General features: G+C 43.2%; 1 protein-coding gene across 1 annotated transcript in view; it reads right to left on the bottom strand.

Annotated features, from left to right (window-relative positions):
- The window catches only part of SLC44A1 (solute carrier family 44 member 1), a 277051-nt gene that overhangs the window by 75736 nt on the left and 174263 nt on the right, over positions 1–27052 (bottom strand). Inside the window, exons 9-10 of the mRNA XM_077475185.1 lie at positions 24814–25000; positions 8315–8480 (exon numbers count right to left, since the gene is read on the bottom strand). Of these exons, the coding sequence (XP_077331311.1) occupies positions 8315–8480; positions 24814–25000 (353 nt within the window). The remainder of the gene's footprint in view (positions 1–8314; positions 8481–24813; positions 25001–27052) is intronic.

Here is a 27052-nt window from a genome sequence, read left to right on the forward strand (position 1 = left end):
AGATGAGACCAAAATTTTACTTTTTGGCCTAAAAGCAAAATGCTATGTGTAGCAGAAAACAAACACTGCACATCACCCTGAACACACCATCCTCAATTTTAAACATGGGTGGTGGCAGCATCATGTTGTGTTGATGCTTTTCTTTAGCAGGGACATGGAAGCTGGTCAGAGTTGATGGGAAGATAGATGGAGCCAAATACAGAGTCTTCAAAAGACTTGAGACTGGGGCAGAAGTTCACCTTCAATCGGTTAGCTAAAGCTACAATGGAATGGTTTAGATCAAAGCATATTCATGTGTTAGAATGGCCCAGTCTAAGTCCAGATCTAAATCCAATTGAGAATCTGTGGCAAGACTTTAAAATTGCTGTTCACAGATGCTCTCCATCCAATCTGACAGAGCTCGAGCTAATTTGCAAGGAAGAATGGGCAAAAATTTCACTCTCTAGATGTGCAAAGCTAGAGACATATCCCAAAAGACTTGCAGCTTTAATTGCAATGAAAGGTGGTTCTACAAAGTATTGACTCAGGAGTCTGAATACAAATGCATGCCGCACCTTTCACATATTTAATTTGTAAAAAATTTTGAAAACAATTTATCATTTTCCTTTCACTTCACAATGTGCCACTTTGTGTTGGTCTATCATATAAAATCCCAAAAAATACATTTCCATTTTTGCTTGTAACATGACAAAATGTGAAAAATTTCAAGGGGAACGAATACTTTTTCAAGGCACTGTAAGCACCCTCCACAAACCAGATACCTAGTGCCCCAGACACATACACACACATATACAGTGGATATAAAAAGTCTACACACCCCTGTTAAAAGGTCAGGTTTCTGTGACATAAAAAAAAGGAGACAAAGATAAATCATTTCAGAACTTTCTCCACCTTTGTGACCTATAAACTGTACAACTTAAATTGAACAAACTGAAATCTTTTAGGTGGAGGGAAGTAAAAATAAAGAACGAAAATAATATGGTTGCATAAGTGTGCACACCCTTAAAGGAATACTTTGTTTTTATTACAGCGCTCAGTCTTTTTGGGTATGAGTCTATCAGTATGGCACATGTTGACTTGGCAATATTTGCCCACTCTCCGTTGCAAAAATAGGATTTTTAAAACAGCTTACCTGTAAAATCTTTTTCTTGGAGTACATCATAGGACACAGAGTCTCAAGTAATTACTTGGTGGGTTATAGGCCTACCTTCAGGTGTTGACACTGGTATAACCAATACAGGAAGTTGACTGCCCTATATAACCCCTACTCTTTCCAGTAGCACTCAGTTTTTGTAGCCAAGCAATATAAGTAATATACTCTTACCCCATAAAACAGAGGGGTGGGAGCTCTGTGTCCTATGATGTACTCCAAGAAAAGGATTTTACAGGTAAGCTGTTTTAAAAATCCTATTTTCTTTATCGTACATCATAGGACACAGTCTCAAGTAATTACTTGGTGGGATGTCCCATAGCAATGCTACTTGAGGGGAGGGAGACAACCCGTAGGGTAACCCCCAGACCTGAGGACTTATACTGCTGCCTGCAGCACACTGTGCCCCAAGGCGATATCCTCATTCCATCTTACATGCACTTGATAAAATTTTGCAAATTATGTACTGAAGGCCAAGTCACAGCCTTGCAGATTTGAGACCTGGAGGCCTGGTGACGCACTGCCCAAGAAGCACCAACCGCTCTGGTAGAGTGCGCCTTAACTTGAAAAGGGGGAATCTTTCCCTTTAAATCATAAGTTTGAATTATAACGTGCCAAATGCACTTAGCGACAGTGGATTTTGACGCTGCCTGTCCCTTCTTAGGACCCTCTGGCAGAAGAAAGAAGACATGAGTCTTACGAATCGGAACAGTTTTCTTAAATACATTTTCACTGCTCTCACTACATCAAGACAATGTAGTGACCTTTCTTCCCTGGAACAAGGTCTTGGGGAAAAAACCCTGGCAGGACAATATCTTCTTTCAGATGAAAGCCTGAAACCACTTTTGGTAAAAAACCTGGACGAGGGCGTAACACCACTCTGTCCTCATGAATAATCAAATATGACTCCTTACAAGTAAGAGCAGCCAATTATGAAATCCTCCTTGCTGATGATATAGCAAACGAAAATATCAGCTTCCTAGTCAGAAGGACTAAGGGAACATGCTGCAACGGTTCGAATGGCTGTTTTTGTAACACTGACAAAACTAAATTTAAGTCCCAAGGGCTTAAGAGTGATTTAACTGGCGGATTAATTCGCAGCACTCCTTGCATGAAACCCTGGACAAAAGAATGCATAGCAAGCAGTCTTTTAAATAAAAATTGATAAAGCTGAGACTTGGCCCTTAATAGTACTCAGTCCAACTTCATCTCTACGCTTAATTGTAGAAAGGTAAGAATTCTGCCTATGATATATCTCCGAGGGTACCAACCCTTGGACTCACACCAGGAAACATAAGCTTTCCAGGCTCTATAATATATAGCTCTAGAAGCTGGCTTCCTAGCATTAATCAAAGTAGAGATAACTCACCTGGAAAGCCCACGTTAATTCAGAATGTGGGTCTCAATAGCCAAGCCGTTAAATTTTGCGTTCGTAAAGTAGGATGGAATATCGGCCCCTGAGATAGCAGGTCTGGCCTTAGTGAGAAGAGCCCTGGACCCTCCATTGCCATCCTTACGATCTGAATCGGGGAAAAGTGCATAAATCAGTAAAAACTGATCCCACTGGGTCGCCAGAGCATCTGTTCCGTATGCGAGTGGGTCCCCTGTCCTGGATGCAAATTTGACTAGCTTAGTGTGGAATCTGGACGCTAGAAGGTCTACGTCCGGAGTCCCCCATCTTTGGCAAACAGCCTCAAACACCTTGGGGTGAAGAGACCATTCTCCTGGAAATAACTTCCGCCGACTTAGATAGCCCACCTGCCAATTCTCTACTCCCAGAATGAAAACTGCCGATAGGCAAGGGACATGCACTTCTGTCCAAGTTAGAATTTGGTTCACCTCTCTCTGAGCCGAGAGACTCTTGGTGATCCCTTGTGGTTGATATATGCCACAGCCGTGGCATTGTCGGACTGGATCCTGGTTTCTAGAGCCAGATACACTGCCGGAATCTCTAGGATGTCAATGGGCAAGGCTCCTACTCCCCAACCTGAAAGGCTGGCATCTGTCGTTACTCGCTTCCAGATAATTGATCTGAAGGACTTTGCCTTCAGCAGGTTCCAAGATAGTAACCAACAACTGAGGCTTTGGGACACTCATGGGGACAGCCACATTGGCAAGTCCAAAGCTTGAATCGTTTTGTTCCAAGCAGACAGAATACTGCTTTCAGTTTCAAATGGAATTGAGCATAGGGAACTGCTTCGAATGAAGCTACCATCTTCCCTAACAACCTCATGCAAAGGCGAATTGAAGGATTTCTCTTCGACCTGATCCTCCTCACCAGCTCCTGTATGGAGCTGATCCTTGCGGGAGGCAAGAACACCCCTTTTCTGGGCTGTGTCTATGATCAGGCCCAGATACTCCAGCCTTCTTAGTGGCTTTAAGGAGGATTTCTTTAGGTTGAGAATTCAACTCAAACCTTCCAGGTAACTGCTTGTGATGGCTACACCTTGCTTCAAGCAAGCCACTGACTGGTCTATTAACAATAGATCATCTAAGTAAGCCAAGACAGTTATGCCCTGTGCCCTTAACCTGACTAGAGGTGGGGCTAATACCTTAGTGAATACCCGAGGTGCTGTTGCAACCCCGAAGGGCAAAGCTATTAACTGAAAATGCTTCTGTTCTACTTTGAACCGCAGAAACCTCTGGTGAGGAGGAAATATATGGACAAGCAGCTATGCATCTCTGATGTCGATGGACGGCAGAAATTTTTCTCCTTGCAGGATAGAAACGACTGGCTTGATTGACTCCATGCAAATGGAGCAGATTTCAGGAACCGATTTAGATTACGTAGATCTAGACTTGGTCTGATATCCCCATTTGGCTTTGGCACCATAATTAGGTTTGAGTAAAACCTCAAACCTTGCTCTTGTTTGGGAATCTGTCTGATCACCCCTTGAGCCAATAATCAGTCTAATGCTTCCAACAGGGATTGCCTTTTCCCTGGATCCTTGGGAACGTTTGATCTCAGAAAACAAGATGGTGGAAACGCTCAAAGCTCTAGCTTGTATCCTAGAGACACTGTGGAGAGAGTCCATTTGTCCTGAATCTCCCTTTGCCAGACTTCAGAGTACATCAGAAGTCTTCCCCCCAACCTTGGTGAGGGGAGATCCCTCTTCATAAGGAGGTCTTGTATTCTGCTTTGCAGACTTGTAGCCCCAGGTCTTCCTTTATGCCTGGTCTGATGGCAGAGGCCGAACAGTTTAAATGAAAGACTCTTATATTTTCTTTTGACTGGCAAAAGAATACTATTTCCGCTGGAAATTGTTTGAATGTATTTATCCAAACTATCGTCAAATAATCGTTCTCCCTTAAAGGGGAAACTAGTTAGAAGGTTCTTACAAAGCGTCTCAGCTGACCAACCATTTAATCAAAGGGTCCTTCGCATATGTACAAGTACATATGCAAGGCGTGATGCCTGGTGAATAGAATCCTTCATAGCGTCTACAGCAAAGCATAATGCTTTAGGTAGCTCAGCCAGTTCCTGTGCTTGTTGTGCAGGGAGCTCATCATGAGAGCATCTGTGAACTGGTCCTTCAAGGACTGACAGATGTCTATAGCTGCAATTGCAGGCTGAGCAACAGTACCTGCTAAGAAAAAAAGGATTTTAACAGACCTTCCAACTTCTTATCTATTGGATCTTTAAGCATAAGCGCATTGTCCACTGGAAAAAACAAAAAAAAACAAAAAAAACAAACACATTGGAAATTGCAGCGTCAACTGCTGTAACTTTCCATATTTTAGTGAATCTTTCTTCCATAGGATAGAGCTTTGTGAGTCTCTTTGGAAGGAAAAAAATGCTTATCCGGATGATCCCATTCGGTATAAATAAGCTTTTTTAGTAATGCGTGTACAGGAAACACATGCAAAGGCTGTAAAGGCTTCAAAGAACCCAAGGAAGAGACCGGCCCTTCAGCTAACTCTGTTAGGGGTAGCATGAAAGTAGAGTGAACCAGCTTTGCAAGCCTCTGTACTTCAGATTGTGAAGTAGGGATCCTTGGGAACTTCAAGTATTGTTTCCTCCGCAGAGAAATAATCACGTCTTTCCTCCCGATCATCTGAGGGCAATACCCCATCCTGTCCCCAGAATTCTCTTGGACCCTCCACTGACTATAAAGAGTCTAAGGTGGGGGAGGGGGATCTAGGACGCTTCCTATACAATGGATGGAGGATGCTATTAAAGCCGCTAATCTTCCTTGTAAGCCTTGCAAGGCAGAGGAAAATGCATCTTCAGTCAACTCTACAGGGGCTGAAGTGTGTGAAGCAGTTGCACCACCGCTAGCTTCCAATGACTCACCCTGGCTTGCTATGTCTGATCTCTCCGAAGAGGAAGACAGTATGGAGGCATAACTGGGATTCCCAGGGCCTGGGGGGGTGACACTTTAGGTACCTTTACGGTAGGTCTGGAAGACACAGTGCAAAGCACAAGCAGAGGTACACACAAAATAACAGTAACAATAGTTTTTCCTGTCTGGAAATGCCTGTTTACACCCTTACGTGCCCAGCGCTCTGGTGTCTCTTAGTGTGACAGACTGCCTCTCTTCAGTTAAAAAGTCTTTCTGAAATGAGAGTGTCTGATATAAAGCCTCAGGTGGAACCTTATTGGCATCCTCAGCGCTTCCCCTCAGCTATGTGGCGAGTGCTGTGTGTGGACGTTATATCCATACACAGCACCACGTGACCTTGCGGACATGCCCCTCTGCGTTCTCAGGCCCTGCTAGGGACCCGAATGGCCAACACAAAGTAAGGTGAACGTACTATACACCTCTACAGGGGGGGGGGGGGTTCTGTCAGCAGATTTATAGTTTTTTAAAACCACAGAAGCATAGGGCATTTCCCAATGTTACAAGGTGGAAGTGCTGGGTTGTAATTAAACCATGCAGCTAAAGCAGCTGCGTCAACCAATCAGCCACCGCACACATAGAAGTTTATACACATCTCTGTATTAGCAACTGCTGTATTTTTTACCAAATCCTACAAGATCTATTTAAGAATCCCCTCTGCCACTGGGACCACACATGTTCTGAGACAGAGCTACACTAAGACACATCATAGGTAGTGCAAGTTACTCCTTATAGAGGAGACATATATAAGGTATATTGAAGGAAAAAGCAAAGCTTCTTCCCTTACCTTGTCCTTGCTGCAGGATACTGCCGATTTAACAAACAGATCCAACTTTCACCCATCACAGCGGGCTGCGTTTAAACATGCTCAAAGACTGGGGTCCTTTTAAAAGGGGTTCCGCTCCTTTGGGCCTTGTATAGCACCCCTCAGGACAACTTTAGGAAATGTAGCAAGACCAAAAAGAGTCCTGGTTCCTAGGGTCCAGCTCTCAAAGAGAAGCATTACAGGCAAAACCTCATTCTTGCATCGAGGTCCAGGTACCATCCTATGGCCTCAGTGGCGAGGATGGATCTGATTGTGGAGGTTTCTTTAAATCCAGCATGGATCCCTCCTGGAGCTCCGCAGAGTACATCTTCACTTGTGACCAACACCGTAGACACTGGCGAAAAAACGTAGTGCCCCTGGAAGGAGGAGGGGTTATATAGGGGAGTCAACGTCCTGTATTGGTTATACCAGTGTCAACACCTGAAGGTGGGCCTATAACCCACCAAGTAATTACTTGAGACCCTATGTCCTATGATGTACGATAAAGAAAACACTCCAAATCTGTCAGACAGCAAGGGCATCTCCTGTGCACAGCCCTCTTCAAATCGCCCCACATATTTTAAAATCAGATTTAGGTCTGAGCTCTGGCCAGGCCATTCCAAAGCTTTAATCTTCTTCTGGTGAAGCCATTCCTTTGTTGATTTGGATGTATGCTTTGGGTCGTTGTCATGCAGAAAGATGAAGTTCCTCTTCATATTTCGCTTTCTAGCAGAAGCCTGAAGTTTTGTGCCAATATTGACTGGTATTTGGAACTTCTCATAATTCCCTCTACCTTGTCTAAGGCCTCTGTTCCAGCTGAAGAAAAACAGCCCCAAAGCATAATTCTGCCACCACCATGCTTCACTATGGGTATGGTGTTCTTTTGGTGATGTACAGTATTGTTTTTGTGCCAAATATATCTTTAGGAATTATAGCCCAAAAGTTCCACCTTGGTTTCATCAGACAAGAACACATTTTCCCACATGCTTTTGGGAGATGTGGGGCTTCAGATGTGTTTCTGCAAAATTTAGCTGGGCTTGGAAGTTTTTCTTAAGAAAAGGCTTCCGTCTTGCCACTGTAGCCCATAACCCAGACATATGGAGAATACGGGAGATTATTGTCACATGTACCACACAACCATTACTTGCCAGATATTCCTGCAGATCCTTTAATGTTGCTGTAGTCCTCTTGGCAGCCTCCCTGACCAGTTTTCGTCTCGCCTTTTTATTAATTTTGGAGGGAAGTACAGTTCTTGGTAATGTCACTGTTGTGCCATATTTTCTCCACTTGATGACTGTCTTTCCTGTTTTCCGTGGTACATCTAATGCTTTAGAAATTATTTTGTACCCTTTTCCTAACTGATACCTTTTAACAATGAGATCCCTCTGATTCTTGGGAAGCCCTCTGCAAACCATGGCTTTTTCTGTAGGATGTGACTAAGAAAATGTCAGAAAAGACCTACTAGAACAGCTGAACTTTATTTGGGGTTAATCAGAGGCACTTTAAAAGATGGCAGGTGTGTACTGACTCCTATTTAATATGAGTTTGAATGTGATTGCTTAGTTCTGAACATAGCTACATCCCCAGTTATAAGGCACATGCAACCACATTATTTTAGTTTTTTTGTTTTACCTCCCCCCCCCCCAAATAAAAAATGGTTTGATTTTCAATTGAGTAAAGTTTTTTAGGTCACATTAAATGTGAAACGTTCTTAAATTATTTATCTTTGCCTTTTTTTTTTTTTTTTTTCCCCCATCATAGACTTTTTATATCCACTGTATGTACAAAGGACGTGTACATGAGTTTTCAAATTTTTTTCAATTATATACAATAAGTCTGAATACAAAGTTACTAAAGTTATTATAGAAGCCCTGCCATTAGATTAAACTGAGTTAGGCAATAAAAAAAGTAAGTACTTTATTTCATGTTCCTGCTTTGTACGTGACATTCAGGTTAAACCCAGATATTTTTTTGTTTAACAGGGACATTTTATATACAGTATTTGTTAAAGAATCTCACCTTGTGAAATAATAGGTTACCACAGCACCAGCTATGGTCATTTGCTGGCAGGCTAAAATAAACTCACTGATCCATATGAGCCCTACAACATGATACCACCACATATACTGAAGAGGGCCATTAATCTTGAACTCCACAATGCCTTGTTCATTAGTATATGGATCACCTGAGAACAAAAATAAAAATCATTTTTTTCACATGTGCAGGGAGGCAAGGGTTATGTATGAAATTTGGTGCATTTTGAAACGACCAACACTTTGGTCACTTCAAAGTGTATGAATAGCCCAAACTTTGTTTGAGTTTTGGGTAGAATAAGGAAGGGTTAAAAATCCTGCCAGGTTAATTTTTTATTGTCTGAGGAATTTACCTTCACTTCCTGTCTTAGCGGTTTTAACCTGTTTATGACAGCCATACAAATGCAGCTATTTCTTTATCAACTCCGCTCACTGATATGAGCATTACCCTATTTATGACACATGTATAGTTTTTGGTTGAACTAGATGGACTTGTCTTTTCAACCTGACTATGTATATCCAACACACTTTAAATAGGGTATAGTTTCCCTTTAAAAAGACAATAGATAAAGTCTGTAATTATTTATCACATTAACCACTTGACTGCCAGAAAATTTAACCCTGTTCGTGACCAGGTCATTTTTTGCTTTTTGGCACTGTGTTACTGCGTGGTCATGCAACGCTGAACACAATGAAATTTATATAATTTTTTTCCCCCACATATGAAGCTTTCTTTTGGTGGTATTTGATCACCACTGGGTTTTTAATTTTTTGCACTATAAAATGAAAAAAAAAAAAAAAAAAAGACTGAAAATGTTGCAATTCTGCAATGAAACATATCCCATACAAAAAAAAAAAAATCTCTGTATCATTTTCTTTATAAATTTAGGACAAAATGTATTCTGCTACATATGTTTGGTAAAAAAATCCCAATAAGCTTATATTGATTGGTTTGCGCAAAAGTTATAGCATCTACAAACTGTGGTATAGATACTTTTTTTTGACACTGACACTTTTGATACTTTGTGAACCAGTGACACTAATACAGTGATGAGTGCTAAACATACAAAAAGCAAAGGAGAAGACAGCGTAGCCCTCTAGTGTAGTAAAACGATTCAAGGCCTTTATTAAAGACATTGTGCACTCACAAAATAAAATGTGAAAAAAGATTGCATCTAGTCCATTAGAAAGAGCCCACACAGCACAGGGGAAGAATTACTAAAACTGGTGCACACAGAATCTGGTGCAGCTGTGCATAGTAACCAATCAGCTTCCAAGTTTTATTGTCGGAGCTTAATAAAACAAGCTGAAGTTAGAAGCGGATTGGTTACTAGGAATAAGCCCGATTTTCAAAACAAACGCAAGTTCGTCTCGAACATCGGGTGTTCGCTGAACAGTGAACATTATGTGGTGTTCGCGGCAAATTTGAAAGCAGTGGAACACTGTTACAGTCTATGGGACATTAACATGAAAAACCAAAAGTGCTCATTCTATTGCTTGTAATGCAATTTATTGCCATAAAAAGTGTTTGGGGACCCGGGTCCTGCCCCAGGGGACATGTATCAATGCAAAAAAAGATTTAAAAATGGCAGTTTTTTCAGGAGCAGTGATTTTAATAATGCTTACAGTGAAACAAAGGAATATTTCATTTTTAAATATCGTGCCTGGGGGGGGGGTGTCTATAGTATGCATGTAAAGTGACGCAGTTTTTACGCAGAAATTACATTTCTAAAGGAAAAAAAGTCATTTAAAACTGATCACCGCTGTAATGAATTGTCGGGTCTTGGCAATATAGATAAAACTCATTGAAAAAAAAAACAGCATGGGTCCCTCCCCCCATTCCATTACCAGGCCCTTTGGGTCTGGTATGAATATTAACCACTTGACAACAGGGCACGTAAACCCCCCCCCCGGCCAGACCAATTTTCAGCTTTCAGCGCTCGCACTTTGAATGACAATTACTCAGTCATGCAGCACTGTACCCAAATAAATTTTTTGTCCTTTTTTCATACACAGAGCTTTCTTTTGGTGGTATTTGATCACCTCTGGATTTTTTATTTTTTTGCGCTATAAATGAAAAAAGACTGAAAATTATGAAAAAAACAAATTTTTCTTTGTTTCTGTGATAAACTTTTGCAAATTATTAATTTTTCTTCATAAATTTTGGCCACAATTTATACGGCTACATATCTTTGGTAAAAATAATCCAAATTAGTGGATATTATTTGGTCTTTCTAAAAGTTAGTCTACAAGCTGTGGTGCAAATCATAAAAAAAAAAATGATCACACCTGAAGTACTGGTGGCCTATCTAATTTCTTGCGACCAAACAAGCTAGGGCCTTTTTTAAAAGTAGACATTCCAAGGTATTTAGTAAGATGCATGGTGAGGTTTTTGAGGTTTTCATTTTTCCCCACAATTCTTTGCAAAATTAAAATGATTTTTTTACCCCCACAAAATTGTCACTGTAATAGGTTATTTCTCTCACATGGCCTGTGTATACCACAAATAATGCCCCAAAATACATTCTGCTACTCCTCCTGAGTATAACGATACCACATGTGGCCACTTAGAGAGGCCCAACATGCAGGGAGCATCGTCACGTGTTCTAGGAGCATAAATGACACATCTAACTTCTTGACTACCTGTTATACTTTTGAAGACCCTGGAGTACCAGGACAATGACACGTGACACTCACGTGGCACTGATGACAGATGCACTGACACGTGGAACTGATGACACGTGACACTGATGACAGGTGTCACTAATACGTGGCACTGATGACACGCGACACTGATGTGGCACCGATGACAGATGGCACTTATACGTGGCACTGGGGACAGATGGCAGTTTATTTTTTATTTATTTTTTTACTAACCGCTGCAGCGGTTCATCTCTCCCTCCTCACATGCTGTCTGTGTGAGGAGGGAGAGCCGGCGATGAGAGATGATCTCATATGTTTACATATGAGATCATCTCTCACTGGACACGCCGATCATGATATAAACGGCTGCTGTGATTGGCCATTTACAGTGATCTGTGACTGGCTGTGTCCAAGGGACAAGGCCAGCACAGAACTTCACCGGTGCGCGCTCGCGGGAGCGCGCATTGCGGAAGTAAACAGGAGGATGTCCAGGGACGGCCTCCTTGCAATTGGCGTCCACGCTGCAGCCGTATAGCCGGCTATAGCATGGATGCCTAGTGGTTAAGGGGAACCTCAAACCAAAAATTATTTTTTCAATTGCGTGGGGGCCCCTGCCAAAATACATACCAGGCTCTTCAGGTCTGGTATGGATATGAAGGGGAACCCTGCACCAAATAAAAAAAAAATGGCGTAGGGGTCCCCCCAAAATCCCTTATCTAAGCATGCAACCTGGCAGGCCACAGGAAAAGAGGGGGGGGGGGGACACGAGAGCGGCCCCCCTCCTGAACTGTACCAGGCCACATCCCCATCAACATGTGGACAAGGTGCTTTGGGGGGCTACTCCAAAGCACCCTCCCCATGTTGAGGACATGTGGCCTTGTACGTTCAGGAGGGGGGGCACTCTTTCATTCCCCCCATCTTTTCCTGCAGCCTGCCAGGTTGCGTTCTCGGATAAGGGACTGGTATGGATTTAGGGGGAGGCCCCTACGCCATTTTTTAAAAAGTTTTGGTGCAGGGTTCTCCTTAAAATCTATAATAGACCTAAAGGGTCTGGTATGGATTTTGGCGGGATCCTCATGCAATTTTTTTTTTTTTTACATTTTTGGCTTCTTGGGGTTCAACTTAATATTCATACCAGACCCAAAGGGCCTGGTAATGGACGGGGGGAGAACCCATGCCGTTTTTTTCAATAAGTTTTATCTATATTGCCGAGACCCGACAATTCATTACAGCTGCGATCAGTTTTAAATAACTTTTCTTTATTGTAAATCACGGGACACAGAGCCATAGTAATAACTATAGGAGTTATATAGGCCACCTTTAGGTGATGGACACTGGCATACCCTAGACAGGAAGTTTACTCCCTCTATAACCCCTCCCCTTATGGGGAGTACCTCAGTTTTTTTTAACTAGTGTCTAAGGTGTTGGTCACAAGTAAAGATGTGCTGTGCTGAGCTCCACTGGAGTAATCCTTGCTGGGGCAAGCCATGCAGCTGGATCCATTCAAAATTCCTTTTTTAAACGTGGTCATGCCTAAAGTCACCACCGTGGCTGTCAAGAGCACGTACCCGTTTCGTGCTTGTCAGATCTCGTTCTGTGTCAGCAGAAGCTGCAGGCTTCCTCAAGTCCCAAGCCTCGGGTAAGATATGGGGGGGGGGGGGGTTTCTTCAGATACATCCCCCACTAGGGCTCCCCTTTGCAGGAGGCAGAAGGAGCCTGGAATGGTCGGCGGTATGCCACTTCACTCCCTCTTGCACCGCTGTCCACACCACCCCCACATGCTGATCTGGTCGATCAGAGGCCGCTCACACAGGAAACAATCTTTTTTTTTTTTTTAAGGAGTGGGGGGGGGGGGGGCGGAAGACGGAGGAGGGGGTGTGGCTTAGTGCAGCATCGACATGCTCCAATGTCCCCTTGCAGAACCGTGTAGGCTATAAATGCAATTTTTGCAGGATGCATTTGCCTAACGGAGGGACACAGATCAGACGGGACCATTAATAGCAGCGACACTTGCTGAAATATCTGCTCAGCAGTGGGTGCATTTTTTCTGTCAGTACCTCTGTTTGTGTTTGGCACTATGGTTGGCAGAAGGGGAGGTGCAAACACCCCAAAAAAGAACCCAAAGTTGTTACCCTCAGGTTCTGGGGATCCTGGTCTTCTTTCTGCAGCACCACCCCCCGAAGGAATTAGGGGGCTGGTCAGAGTGAGCCATCAGGTTCGGCAAGTGTTACCACTGTTTCCAACATTTCAGCCCCCATTTAATACTGAGGAGGTTTTCTCCTCAGCTATGATGGGATTGGAAGAAAGGTTAACGGCTTTAATCGCATCTTCCCAGAATGGGATAAAACGCATTAGGCCCCCTTCTACCACCCAGGACCCTCAAACAGTGGAACAGTGGGAGGGAGAAGATGAATCCCCCTCAGGGGATCATAAAGAGGCTGATGACTCCTCTTCCGAGGTATCAAGTGTGGATGAACCTGCTTCAGCATTCACAATCTGAGAAATTGCTGGTGCAATCTTACTGAAATGGTCCTCTCCACATTTAAGCTACCCTTAACTGAATCGGCTGAAAAGTCCACTTCTAGTTTGGGTTCACTAAAGCCTCCTCAAGCCTTGTGGGTCTTTCCGGTCCATTCATTGCTGGAACAACTTATGTATTCTGAGTGAGATCACCCAGATAAGCATTTTTTCCTCCAAAAAAGTTTTCAACACTTTATCCTATGTTGGAAAGATTTACTAAAAATTGATGCTGCTATATCCTCTGAATAAAAATTTGACTTGTCCGGTTGACACCGCTCACATGCTTAGGGATATAAACGATAAGAAGTTGGAATTCCTGTTAAAAACATTTTCTTTGGCAGATTCAGTGGTTCAACCTGTAGCGGCGGCAATTGGGGTATGTGAATCCTTGAGGGACCAGTTGAGACAGGTGCTCAAGGTTATAGCGTGGAGGAACGAGCCCCACCTGTGCTGCCGTGTGCAGCATATGCAAAGCTCCTTTCTAGATTTTTGTGCATTTTTTCAATAAAGTTTACCTTATTCATTGATCATACTACGTTGTTGATTCCCCCTCTGCGAGCATTCTTGGGAAATCCTTGGTCTCATTTTCTTCATATTGTGTGTTTTGCAACATGGGGGATAGCCTGTCATATTGACAAATCGTTTTGATCTTAATAATTTTTGGTCACACGGGTGGATTCAAGTGTGTTTTTACTCTTTATCAAGTCAAGGTTATCCCTGATCAGCAGGCCCAGGATTTAGCCGAGTTGCCAGGGGCTTTGTGTTTTGCAATTGACGCAATGAGAGATTCTATTTCTTCAGACCTCTCGGCTTACGCTTCGGTTGATGCATATGCATAGAATCTTATGGTTGAAAAGTTGGTCAGCTGAAGCGCCATGAAAAAAAAGCTCCTGGCTGGTTTTCCTTTCCACAGTGAAAGGCTGTTTGGGGATGATTTGGACAAATATATACAAAAAATGTCAAGTGGAAAGAGTACCCTTTTGTCAGTTAAGAAAAGGAGTAAATGTCCCTCATTTAAACAGGCTCCTTCTCCAGGGCCATCAGCCTCCAGGCAGTTGCGAAGGGACAAAAGAAGTCCTAGGGCAGGAAACCTACAAGACAGAATAGTAAAGCCTCTTTATGAAGGGGAGCCCCTGCTCGCTCGAGTGGGGGGGGGGGGGGGGGGGGGGGGAGGCTTCTACAGTTCTCAAGGGACTGGCAGGAAAGTTTCAAGACAGATGGGTTGTCTAAAATAGCTCTAGGTTACAAACCAGAGTTCGAAAGTTTGCATCTCCACGTTTCCTCAGGTCAAACGTCCCTAAAGAGCCAGAGAAAAAGAAGTCTCTCTTTCAAGCGTTAGACCGACTTGTCTCAAAAAGTGATCATGGTGGTCCCCATGGAAGAGCAGGGGTTGGGGTTTTAGTCAAACTTTTTCATGGTGCCAAAACCAAATGGAGATGTCAGACCCATTCTATATCGATTCTTGAATATCCACTCTTTTCGCATGGAATCAATCCGATCCGTTGTCTCTATCCTACAAGGATTTTGTCGATTTTCTGGCATCAATCGACATCAAGGATACATATCTGCATATGCCTGTATTCCCCGCTCACCAGAAGTATCTGCGCTTCAAGGTAGAAAAACTAAATTTTCAGTTTGCAGCTTTGCCTTTCGGTCTAGCTACTGCACCTCAGGTGTTTACAAAAGTTCTGACCGCCAAGTTAAGGGCTCAAGGTATAACAATTGTGGCATACCTAGACGACCTGCTCTTGATAGACCAGTCGGTAGCCCTCTTAGACCAAAGCATGGTCACCACAGTCAACTACCTGGAATACCTAGGTTGGATTCTCAATCTAGAGATATCTTCTTTAAAACCATTAAGAAGACTAAAGTACTTGGGTCTGATCAGAAAAGGGCGTTTTTACCCCAGGCAAAAATCGGTTCCATAAAAGAGCTTGTTCAGGTGGTCAGGGCGAAGAAGGATCCTTCTATTCACCTTTGCATGAGGTTGTTGGGAAAGATGGTGGATTCATTCGAAGCGGTTCCCTATGCCCAGTTTCATTCGAGACTGCTGCAAAACAGAATCTTATCTGCTTGGAACAAGAAGGTCCAAGTGCTAGATTTTCCAATGTGTCTGTCGCCAAAGCCTCAGTTGGTGGAGGATATCCAAGAATCTGCAGAAGGGGAAATCCTTCATGCCAGTTACCTGGAAGGTGGTAACAACACATGACAGCCTTTCAGGTTGGGGAGCAGTCCTGGAAGAAGCGACTGTCCAAGGAAAATGGTCTAGGACCAAAAGGACCTTGCCCATCAACATGCTAGAGATTCAGGCAGCACGTTTAGCTCTAAGGGCCTGGACATTCAGGTTGCCCAATTGTCCGGTCAGGATTCAATCGGCAATGCCACAACAGTGGCTTATATCAATCACCAAGGGGGCACCAGAAGTCATTCATCCCAGGGAGAGGTAAACCATATCCTAGCCTGGGCAAAAGAGCATGTGTCATGCATATCGGCAGTCTTAATTCCAGGGGTAGAGAATTCGCAGGCGGACTACTTGAGTCACCAACAGTTGTTCCATCTTCCTGGTCAAATGCCAAAGATGGGGGGGGTCCCAGATGTGGATCTGTTTGCATCCAGGTTCAACAAACTCGACAACTTTGTGTCAAGAACAAGTGATACGCTCACATGCAAAACTGACGCCTTATTGACCCCGTGGGATCGGTTCTCACCGATTTATGCATTCCCTCTTATTCTGTTGCCAACTCATCTTCTTCGCAGGATCAAGCAGGAAAATACATCAGTGGTTCTTGTGGCCCCAGCATGGCCCAGAAGGTCCTGGTATGCAGAGATTTTAGGGATGGCAGTAGGGGACCCATGGACCCTACCACCATGTCCAGACCTGCTCTCGCAGGGACCAGTATTCCATTCTACCTTATAAATGCTAAATTAAACGGTTTGGCTATTGGAAACAACATTCTGAAGAATTGTGGGCTTTCAGGTTCAGTTATATCTACCTTGATTAATGCAAGGAAGCCAGCTTCCAGAGTCATTTATTATAGAGAGTCTGGAGGGCACATGTTTCCTGGTGTGAATCTAGGGGTTGGCATCCTATAAAATATGTTATAGGTAGAATTCTTGCCTTTCTGCAAATGGGATTAGAGATGAAGTTGGCCTTGAGTACCATCAAAAGGTCAGGTCTCGGCCTTATCGGTTCCAACGACCATTTGCTTTGCATTCTTTGGTCCGTAATTTCATACAGGGGGTAACACGGTTTAATCCGCCGGTTAGGTCACCCTTGAAACCTTGGCACCTGAATCTAGTTTTGTTGGCTTTACAACAGCCTTTTGAGCCGATATGGTTAGTTTTTTTCTGGTTGCCATATCTTCTGCAAGAAGGGTATCCGAGTTGGCTGCTCTTTCTTCCAAAGAGCCATATTTAATTATTCAAAGGATAAGGTGGTATTGTGTCCCCATCCTAACTTTCTACCGAAGGTAGTGTGAGGTTTTCATTAAAACCAGGATATTGCCCTACCTTCATTTTTTTACAGAACCCTGTTCCACAGAAGAAAAGTCACTACATTCTCTTGATGTAGTGAGAGCAGTCAAAGTCTACTTGAAAGCGACTGCTCAGATTCGGAAAACTGTTTTTTTGTGTTGCCTGAAGGTCCTAGAAGAGGATAGGCAGCATCGAAATCCACTATCTAAGTGGATTCAGCAAGTGATTGTTCAGGCTTATGATTTTAAAGGGAAAATTCCACCTTTTCAAATCAAAGCGCACTCCACCAGGGCTGTTGGTGCTTCATGGGCAGTGCATCACCAAGCCTCCATGGATCAAATATGCAAGGCCACAACTTGGTCTTCAGTCCATACATTCACCAGATTCTATCAGGTGGCTGTAAAAAGACAGGAGCATATCGCCTTTGGGCGTGGTGTGCTGCAGGCAGCAGTATAGGTCCTCAGGTCTGATGACACCCTACTTTTGTTTGTGTCTCCCTCCTCTCAGATAGCATTGCTCTCGGACTTCCCATATAGTTACTACTATACCTCTGTGCCCTGTGATGTATGATAAAGAAAATGGGATTTTTATGACAGCTTACCTGTAAAATCCTTTTCTTGGAGGACATCACAGGACACAGATGTCCCTTCCCCTCTTCTGGTATACACATGTATTGCTTTGCTACAAAAACTGAGGTACTCCCAGTGAGGAGAGGGGTTATATAGGGAGTAAACGTCCTGTCTAGGGTGTGGCAGTGTCCATCACCTAAAGGTGGCCTATATAACCTATATAAATACTGCTATGGCTCTGTGTCCCATGATGTACTCCAATAAAAGGATTTTACAGGTAAGCGGTTATAAAAATCCTATTTTTTCCTTTCCAAATGTCATTTTGCTGTGGTACTGTTCTAAAACACGGAAAAACTGCGCCACATTACAGGCATACTATAGACATCCCCCAGGCACGATATTTAAAGGAATATTTCATTTTTATTGTTTCACTTTAGGCATTAAAATCACTGGTCCCAAAAAAACTGCAGTTTTGACTATTTTTTTTGCTTTGATAAATGTCCCCTGGGGCAGGACCCGAGTCCCCAGACACTTTTTATTACAACTTGCATATAAGCCTTTAAAATAAGCACTGTTCGTGTCCCATAAACTTTAACGGTGTTCGTGTGTTCGTTCAAATTACTTGCCTGTTCTGGTGCTCCTGCTTTAGTAAATCTCCTCCAGAGTCACAAGGAAAGGCTGGATGAGCAGTCACAGTGTCCGTATCACACCAGAGGTCTGTGCTGTTTTCTCCTTTTCTTTGCTTTTTTGTCTTTACAGGTAGAGTTCTCTGCCCGATTACAGTATCACTCCTCCTAGTGTGTAATAGTTATTGATTGCTGTATTTATTTTTACATTACATTTATATTTGTGACGTCATTACGTTTTCTCTTAGGAGATTGATGGGAAGCAAACAGTAAGCAGGATTAAACTTGTGGAGACGCCACGATCTCCATCTTTGCTCTGCATTGTTACAACGCTTTTGAAGATTGAAATATTTTGTAAGTGCAATTAATTTTGCTCATTAAATTTCCTTTTATTGAGTACTACACCATGGGAGCTTTTCTTGTTTTTGTCTTTAGAGTTCCATGAGTATAGCCTCAACTTCAGACATCTGTATAGTTTTTTGGGAGATCCAATTCCCTGTACTTGGTGAGACTACCTTGCGGTAGTCAACTTTAGTTGGTTAGGAGATTTATTACTCACTTGGGTGTGAAGTATCTTAGCTAAAGGATTTCTCTTCACGAATTATGTTTTATACTTTACACGGACCTTTGCTGATCAAATCTCTTTAGTTCACTGATCTTCACTGGAACAGGACTTTGTTTTACTGACTCATTCCTTAATTTTTATTTTTTGTTTCACGGATTTGCATCTTATTAAGACTCGCTTACTTTTTTTGCCATATGTTTTAGCGTTTTATTTAGATAGGTTATAAATGATGGTGAAACCACTTATTTGTTTTATCATTTACCAATTTTAGGTTTCAATATTATCAGAGACCTTCACTAATATTTCGGTGTCTGCCTTCGTTTTCCAGTTTGAGAGTTTTTTTCACCATCGATTTTCAATCATTGGTTATATCCATTATCAAATGATTTTGTTTTCACATTATTAGCACTGCATCTATATTTAATCACATTTGAGTTTTTTTGCATTAAGACTTTTTGATGCTGGCAGCTTTTACTCACTTATCAATATTTTTATTATTTCTAGAGCAGCATTAACCTTCAGGTTTTTTTTTTTTTACACATCTTATATTACATTTATAATTTGAGGTCATATTTATGTCATACATAGCTTTTTGGTGTTTGTTATGGTTTGTAAAGTAACATTTTTTTTTTTATATAAATAACAAACATGTTATACTTGCCTCCACTGTGCAGCTCGTTTTGCACACAGTGGCCCCGAACCTACTCTTCTAGGGTCCCTCTGCGTCTGTCTCCGCTTCTTCCCGCAGGTACTTCTCACATCCATGCAAGCTCCCTCACATGGTGAGAAGCACCTGCGGGCGCGCTCCCGTAATACAGCCGGCGGCTATAGCCGCTCGCTGTATCATACAGCCCCGCCCCCGGCGCGCCGCATTATTGGATGTGATTGACAGCAGCGCGAGCCAATAGCTGCGCCGCCTTCAATCCATCCACTCCAGCCAATCAGCGGCCAGGCTGAGCGGCGATTAGGGCGGCAAGGGCGAGCGTGGGACTTTGGAGGGGTGAGGTAAGTAAAACGGGGGGGACTGGGGGCGACGGCAGTGCGAGATGTTTTTTCACCTTAATGCATAGAATGCATTAAGGTGAAAAAACATTTACCTTTACAACCCCTTGAATTCAGTGTGTAGCACTTTGAGCCGAACACCCTCATGGTGTAAGGATTTTTGTGGTTTTTGGCAGTGCTAAAAATATACGGTCACTGTACTAATGACACTGGCTGGGAGGGGGTTAACATCTAAGGCGATCAAAAGGTTAAATGTGTGCTCATTCAGCGTTTATGCGAGTACTGTAAGCTGCTTTTACAAAGGGATGTGCCTGGTTTTTATTCCCATAAAAAAATGCCACACCCCCACTGAAAGAACAGAGCTCTGTGTTTACATTACCGGGCTCTGTTGTGGCTTCCTCCTTGCCGATCAGCGGGTGCCTGGTTCAATCCTTGGCTGGTCCCTGCTGATCGAGGCGGTTGGCCAGCAGTTAATCCATACTTAACCACTTGCCGACCGCCGCACGCCGATGTACGTCATCAGAATGGCACGGGCAGGCATAAGCACATACATGTACGTCCTTTGCCTCCCGCGGGTCGGGGGCCCGATCGGGCCCCCGCCCGGTGCCTGCGGCGGTCGGTTTTCGTTCGGGAGCGATCCCGGACGAGGGGACGGCCATTCATTCATGGCCACCCCCTCACGATCGCTCCCGACGAATGGAAATCCCCGGTGACATCACTTCCTCTCCTGTAATGTAAACACAGGAGAGGAAGTGATGTATTCTCTCCTCCGTGTCGGTATTTTTCGTTCCGACACGGAGGAGAGCGGATCAGTGAGTTGCACCAACACATCCCACACACAGTAGAACATGCCAGGCACACTCACACCCCCCCTTTACCCCCCGATCACCCCCCCAATTACCCCTGCCCCCCAGTCACAGTGACACCAATGTCATTTTTTTTTTTTTTTTTTTTTTTTTTGCATTGGTGTCATTTGTGACTGTAATAACTGTTAGGGCAGTTAGGGTTAGCCCCCTTTAGTTCTAATGTACCCCCCTAACCCCCCCAATAAAGGTTTAACCCCGTGATCACCCCCCGTCGCCAGTGTCACTAAGGCTGGGTTCACATTGCAGCGGTTTATGAGAACGAATGTGATTCGCACCGCACTGCAGTGCAAATCACATCCGATCTCTGTGCGATTCGAGTTCAGCCATTCGCCGCACCCGCCGCACCCGCCACACCCGCCGCACCCGCCGCAAATTCGCACGGGACCCTTTTTTTGGCCCGCAGCAGAATCGGATCGCATGGGTGTTCACACCATGCGATCCGAGTTTGCAGATCGCACTGCGATATGCGAACTGATCTGGGGGTGTCAGTAACATTTCACTGACACTCCCAGCAGTTCGCATAGGGCAGTGTGAACTGCCGCCGGGAGGCATGCGATGCGGGAACCCGCCGCGGATTCGCGGCGTTTCCGCATCGCTCCAGTGTGAACCCAGCCTAATAAGCGATCATTTTTCTGATCGCCGTATTAGTGTCACAGGTGACGCTAGTTAGGCAGGTAGGTATTTAGGTTCGCCGCAGCTTTTTATAGCGCTAGGGACCCCCATATACTACCGCATAAAGCCCCCTGATTGCCCCCTAGTTAACCCTTTCACCAGTGATCACCATATAACTGTTACAGGTGACGCTGGTTGGTTAGTTATTTTTTTATAGTTTCAGGGCACCCGCCATTTATTACCTAATAAAGGTTTAACCCCCTGATCACCCGGCAGGTGTCATTTGTGACTAATAACTGTTAGGGCAGTTAGGGTTAGCCCCCTTTAGTTCTAAGGTACCCCCCTAACCCCCCCAATAAAGGTTTAACCCCGTGATCACCCCCCGTCGCCAGTGTCACTAAGGCTGGGTTCACATTGCAGCGGTTTATGAGAACGGATGTGATTCGCACCGCACTGCAGTGCAAATCACATCCGATCTCTGTGCGATTCGAGTTCAGCTATACAGATAGTATGGCTGAATTCGTGTCGCACCCGCCGCAAACTCGCACGGGACCCTTTTTTTGGTCCGCAGCAGAATCGGATCGCATGGGTGTTCACACCATGCGATCCAAGTTTGCAGATCGCACTGCGATATGCGAACTGATCTGGGGGTGTCATTAACATTTCACTGACACTCCCAGCAGTTCGCATAGGGCAGTGTGAACTGCCGCCGGGAGGCATGCGATGCGGGAACCCGCCGCGCATTCGTGGCGTTCCCGCATCGCTCCAGTGTGAACCCAGCCTAATAAGCGATCGTTTTTCTGATCGCTGTATTAGTGTCACAGGTGACGCTAGTTAGGCAGGTAGGTATTTAGGTTCGCCGCAGCTTTTTATAGCGCCAGGGACCCCCATATACTACCGCATAAAGCCCCCTGATTGCCCCCTAGTTAACCCTTTCACCAGTGATCACCATATAACTGTTACAGGTGACGCTGGTTGGTTAGTTATTTTTTTATAGTTTCAGGGCACCCGCCATTTATTACCTAGTCTCACTAGTGTACCCCTAAATTTAGGGGTGTCTACTTTCTAAAATGGGGTCATTTGGGGGGGGGGGGTTTGTGCCATCTTGGCATTTTATGGCCTTCAAAACTGTAACGCCCTTAGAAAGCCTGAAGGCGGTGCTTGGTTTTTGGGGCCCCGTACGCGGCTAGGCTCCCAAAAAGTCCCACATATGTGGTATCCCCGTACTCAGGAGAAGCAGCAGAATTTATTTTGGGGTGTCATTTCACATATGCCCATGGCATGCGTGAGCAATATATCATTTAGTGACAACTTTGTGAAAAAAAAAAAAGTTTGTAATTTTCCCGCAACTTGTGGCAAAATATAAAATATTCCATGGACTCAACATGCCTCTCAGCAAATAGCTTGGGGTGTCTACTTTCTAAAATGGGGTCATTTGTGGGGGTTTTGTGCCATCTTGGCATTTTATGGCCTTCAAAACTGTAATAGGTAGTGAGAAGTGAACTCAAAAAATTACGCCCTTAGAAAGCCTGAAGGCGGTGCTTGGTTTTCGGGGCCCCGTACGCGGCTAGGCTCCCAAAAAGTCCCACATATGTGGTATCCCCGTACTCAGGAGAAGCAGCAGAATTTATTTTGGGGTGTCATTTCACATATGCCCATGGCATGCGTGAGCAATATATCATTTAGTGACAACTTTGTGAAAAAAAAAAAAAGTTTGTAATTTTCCCGCAACTTGTGGCAAAATATAAAATATTCCATGGACTCAACATGCCTCTCAGCAAATAGCTTGGGGTGTCTACTTTCTAAAATGGGGTCATTTGTGGGGGTTTTGGGCCATCTTGGCATTTTATGGCCTTCAAAACTGTAATAGGTAGTGAGGCGTGAAATCAAAAATTGACGCCCTTAGAAAGCCTGAAGGCGGTGCTTGGTTTTCGGGGCCCTGTACGCGGCTAGGCTCCCAAAAAGTCCCACATATGTGGTATCCCCGTACTCAGGAGAAGCAGCAGAATTTATTTTGGGGTGTCATTTCACATACGCCCATAGCATGTGTGAGCAATATATCATTTAGTGACAACTTTGTGTAAAAAAAAAAAAAAAATTTTTTTTTTGTCATTATTCAATCGCTTGAGGCAAAAAAATAAAATATTCAATGGGCTCAACATGCCTCTTATCAATTTCCTTAGGGGGTCTACTTTCCAAAATGGGGTCATTTGGGGGGGTTTTGTACTGCCCTGTCATTTTAGCACCTCAAGAAATGAGATAGGCAGTCGTAAACTAAAAGCTGCGTAAATTCCAGAAAACGTACCTTAGTTTGTAGATGTGACAACTTTTGCGCAAACCAATAAATATACAATTATTGACTTTTTTTTTACCAAAGACCTGTGGCTGAATACATTTTGGCCTAAATGTATGACTAAAATTGAGTTTATTGGATTTTTCTAATAACAAAAAGTAGAAAATATCATTTTTTTTCAAAATTTGCGGTCTTTTTACGTTTATATCGCAAAAAATAAAAATCGCAGAGGCAATCAAATACCATCAAAAGAAAGCTCTATTTGTGGGAAGAAAAGGACGCAAATTTTGTTTGGGTACAACATTGCATGACCGCGCAATTACCAGTTAAAGCAGCGCAGTGCCAAAGTGTAAAAAGACCTCTGGTCATTTACCAGCAAAATGGTCCGGTCTGAAAGTGGTTAAATAAGCAAATCCTATGTAATGTTATTCTTCCGTTAGATATTATTTGATTTCAAATTTTTCATTAATATTTTAAAACTGTTGGAATCTCCCTGCTGGATCAGCACTGCCGACTATAGGCAGCAGTGCTGATCAGTGTATTCTGACAGCAGGAAAGTCTACTGTCAGAATGGAACAGCTTTGCGGGGAAGATTTCCCCCATCCACATCTATGGGCTGCCTTATTCTGGAGTGTCAGCTTTGTGAATCTAGCCTATATGTATTACTGATGGTTACTGCTGAATCAATAGGACCATAGCAGAAAATGCTCTGGTCCATAAGAGTTGTACAGGTGCAAGAGATTAGAGACTGGTTAAGAATGTAAGGGTAAAAGTATGGGATAAGAGAAAAAATAATAGAAAAAATTCATACAGATGTTTTAGGAAACTTGTACTGAAAATGATTTTAAATACAAATTCTGTATAATAGGCACCAAAAGGTGCAATGATTATACCTGCAACTCTTCTCAAACACTGCCATACACAAAATACATGGAGCTCATGGCCCGAGTACTTCCATGTATTAGCTGGGGCCCTGGTTATGCGTATACAATAATAAATTTTCAGAAAGCAGCTATCTGCATTGGATAGTCAGGGGAAAAAAAAAAAAAAAAAACGCTTTGATGAGCTTTGAAGAAATTTGCAACCAGGCTCCTGCACCTTTTGGCACCTAGTATAGAAAATCACTTGCATTTTTCAACTTATTTTTAAGGTACACGTGTACTTTGAAGTAAAGGAACTTTTTCAGAAAAAACACATATACAGAATGTACGACACATAAAAGAGATATCAAAGGAGGTATGAATAATTTAGTTTAAAAAATGAATAAATATGCTTCATTCCAGTTTGCAGCTAAAATGGTTTTAAATAGACATACCTGCAGTTCCCAGAAAAAGCAGAACCATGACCCAGTAGACCCAAAACAGCACAAGAGCAAAAAAGGTCCAAAAGGGCTGGAAGACTAGCAATGGGAGATGTATGAAAACCTTTCCAGCCACATTAAACAAGGCAATTGTGAGGCCAACTCGCTTCCTCATAACCAGCATGATGAGCAACAGGATCACCTGCCGGGGCAGAGAAACAAGATCAGACACAGATGAGAACAAAGAACACAAATGCAAAGATTGATCCAAAGAAATGATGGGTCACAAAGCTCCCTGTTACTGTCAAATACAAAGCATGCATAGGTTGCCTTTTTAGATGTACAATTCATTTTTTATGTATTAAAACCTAAACCCTTTGCAAACTTACAACTGCAAATTGACAAAATGAAATTTCTAAACTAATGCAACAGGATGATACCGTTTTAAACCTTACAATTACTATTAACAGAGGGTTGTAACTTGTATCTGAGACTATGCATGTAGCGTTCAGGAGCGCGCTATGTAGAGAGTGCAGAGTTTAGGGGTGCACTGTGTACAGAATGCAGAGTTCAGGGGTGCGCTGCATACAGAGTGCAAGGTTTAGGAGTGTGCAGCACAGGTTGTCCAGATCTCACTTCCCTGACCTCTTTACCACTCTCTCTCACCCCCCACCTCTGCACACATCTCCCTTAACAGCCTCATCTCCTCCACCCCAAAACTCCCTTGCATCTAACCTACCTGGTCCAGGTCTAGTACCAATCTACTAGCAGTGTACTAGTCTAGTTGTGTGTGGCTCCGCCTCACCTTGCAGGGAGATCAATGGTCGGCATCTGTCCCTGCCATACCACAGCGTGAGTGCATGCAGGGATCTGTGAGTTGCGAGCCGCCAAGAGCAAAGCGGTCCTTGTAAACACAAAAGACTTTTGTGTTTACAAGTGACAGCAGGGAGCGGAGCGTGAGGGCTGAAAAAAGACCTGGATGTGAGGGCCAGTTGAAATGGCCTGGCGGACGAAATTCGGCCCCATGCACCTTGCGTTTTTGACATACGTGTTTTATACAGTAGTGCACTTCTATATATTTACTGTTTACAGGTAAAGACAGAAATGTGTAGGTTTGACCAGTATCAAAATCCATAAATCTAACTGTTGAAGACTGCCTTTTTCTCAAAAGCACCTATCAATGTATCAGGTTATACAATCTAATCTATAAATCTACAAATCTATAATAAAAAATTATTTTAGCTCAGAAAATGGCAGCCCTTACAGGGTGTAACGAAACAGACCCACTATGATTATTACTAGGGTTGCACCAATACCACTTTAAGACAGAGTACAAGTACCAATGCTTTTTTTCAAGTACTCGCCGATATAGATTATCAATACTTTTTTTAACCACTTCAGCCCCGGAAGAATTTGCCCCCTTCCTGACCAGGCCATTTTTTGAGATTCGGCACTGCGCCGCTTTAACTGACAATTGCGCAGTTGTGCGATGTTCTACCCAAACAAAATTGATGTCCCTTTTTCCCCACAAATAGAGCTTTCTTTTGGTGGTATTTGATCACCTCTGCGTTTTGTTATTTTTTGTGCTATAAAACAAAAAAATAGTGACAGTTTTGAAAAAATATATTTTGTCGTTTTTGCTATAATAAATCTCAATTTCTTTTTTTTTCTTTTTTTTTTTTATATGCAGAAGATATGCAGAAGAAAACACAATTTTTTCCTCAGTTTAGGCCGATATGTATTCTTCATAGTTTTGGTAAACAAAATAAATAAAATAAATCGCAATAAGCGTATATTGATTGGTTTGCGATAAAGTTATAGCGTCTACAAAATAGGGGATAGATTTATGTCATTTTTTATTTTTTATTTTTAACTAGTAATGGCAGCGATCTGCGATTTTCATTGGGACTGCGATATTGCGGCGGTCAGATTAGACACTTGACACTATTTTGGGATCATTGGCATTTATAATGCGAACAGAGCTAAAAATAGCCATTGATTACTTTATACATGTCATTGGCAGGGAAGGGGTTAATATTAGGGGGCGATCAAGGGGTTAACTGTGTTCCCTGGGTGTTGTCTAACTGTAGGAAGGATGGGACTGACTAGGGGAGAAGAGAGATCAGTGTTCATACTTCCTATGAAAACACGATCTGTCTCCTCTCCCATGAGAGGGCTGGGTTTGTGTGTTTACACACACAGATCCCTGTTCTTGCTCTGTCACGAGCGATAGCTGGTGCCCGGGCAGTCAGTC

The sequence above is a fragment of the Lithobates pipiens genome, unplaced genomic scaffold (genome assembly GCF_037356315.1).
Source record: "Lithobates pipiens isolate NorthernLeopardFrog02 unplaced genomic scaffold, aLitPip1_a1.2 Scaffold_13, whole genome shotgun sequence".
Classification (NCBI taxonomy): Eukaryota; Metazoa; Chordata; class Amphibia; order Anura; family Ranidae; genus Lithobates; species Lithobates pipiens.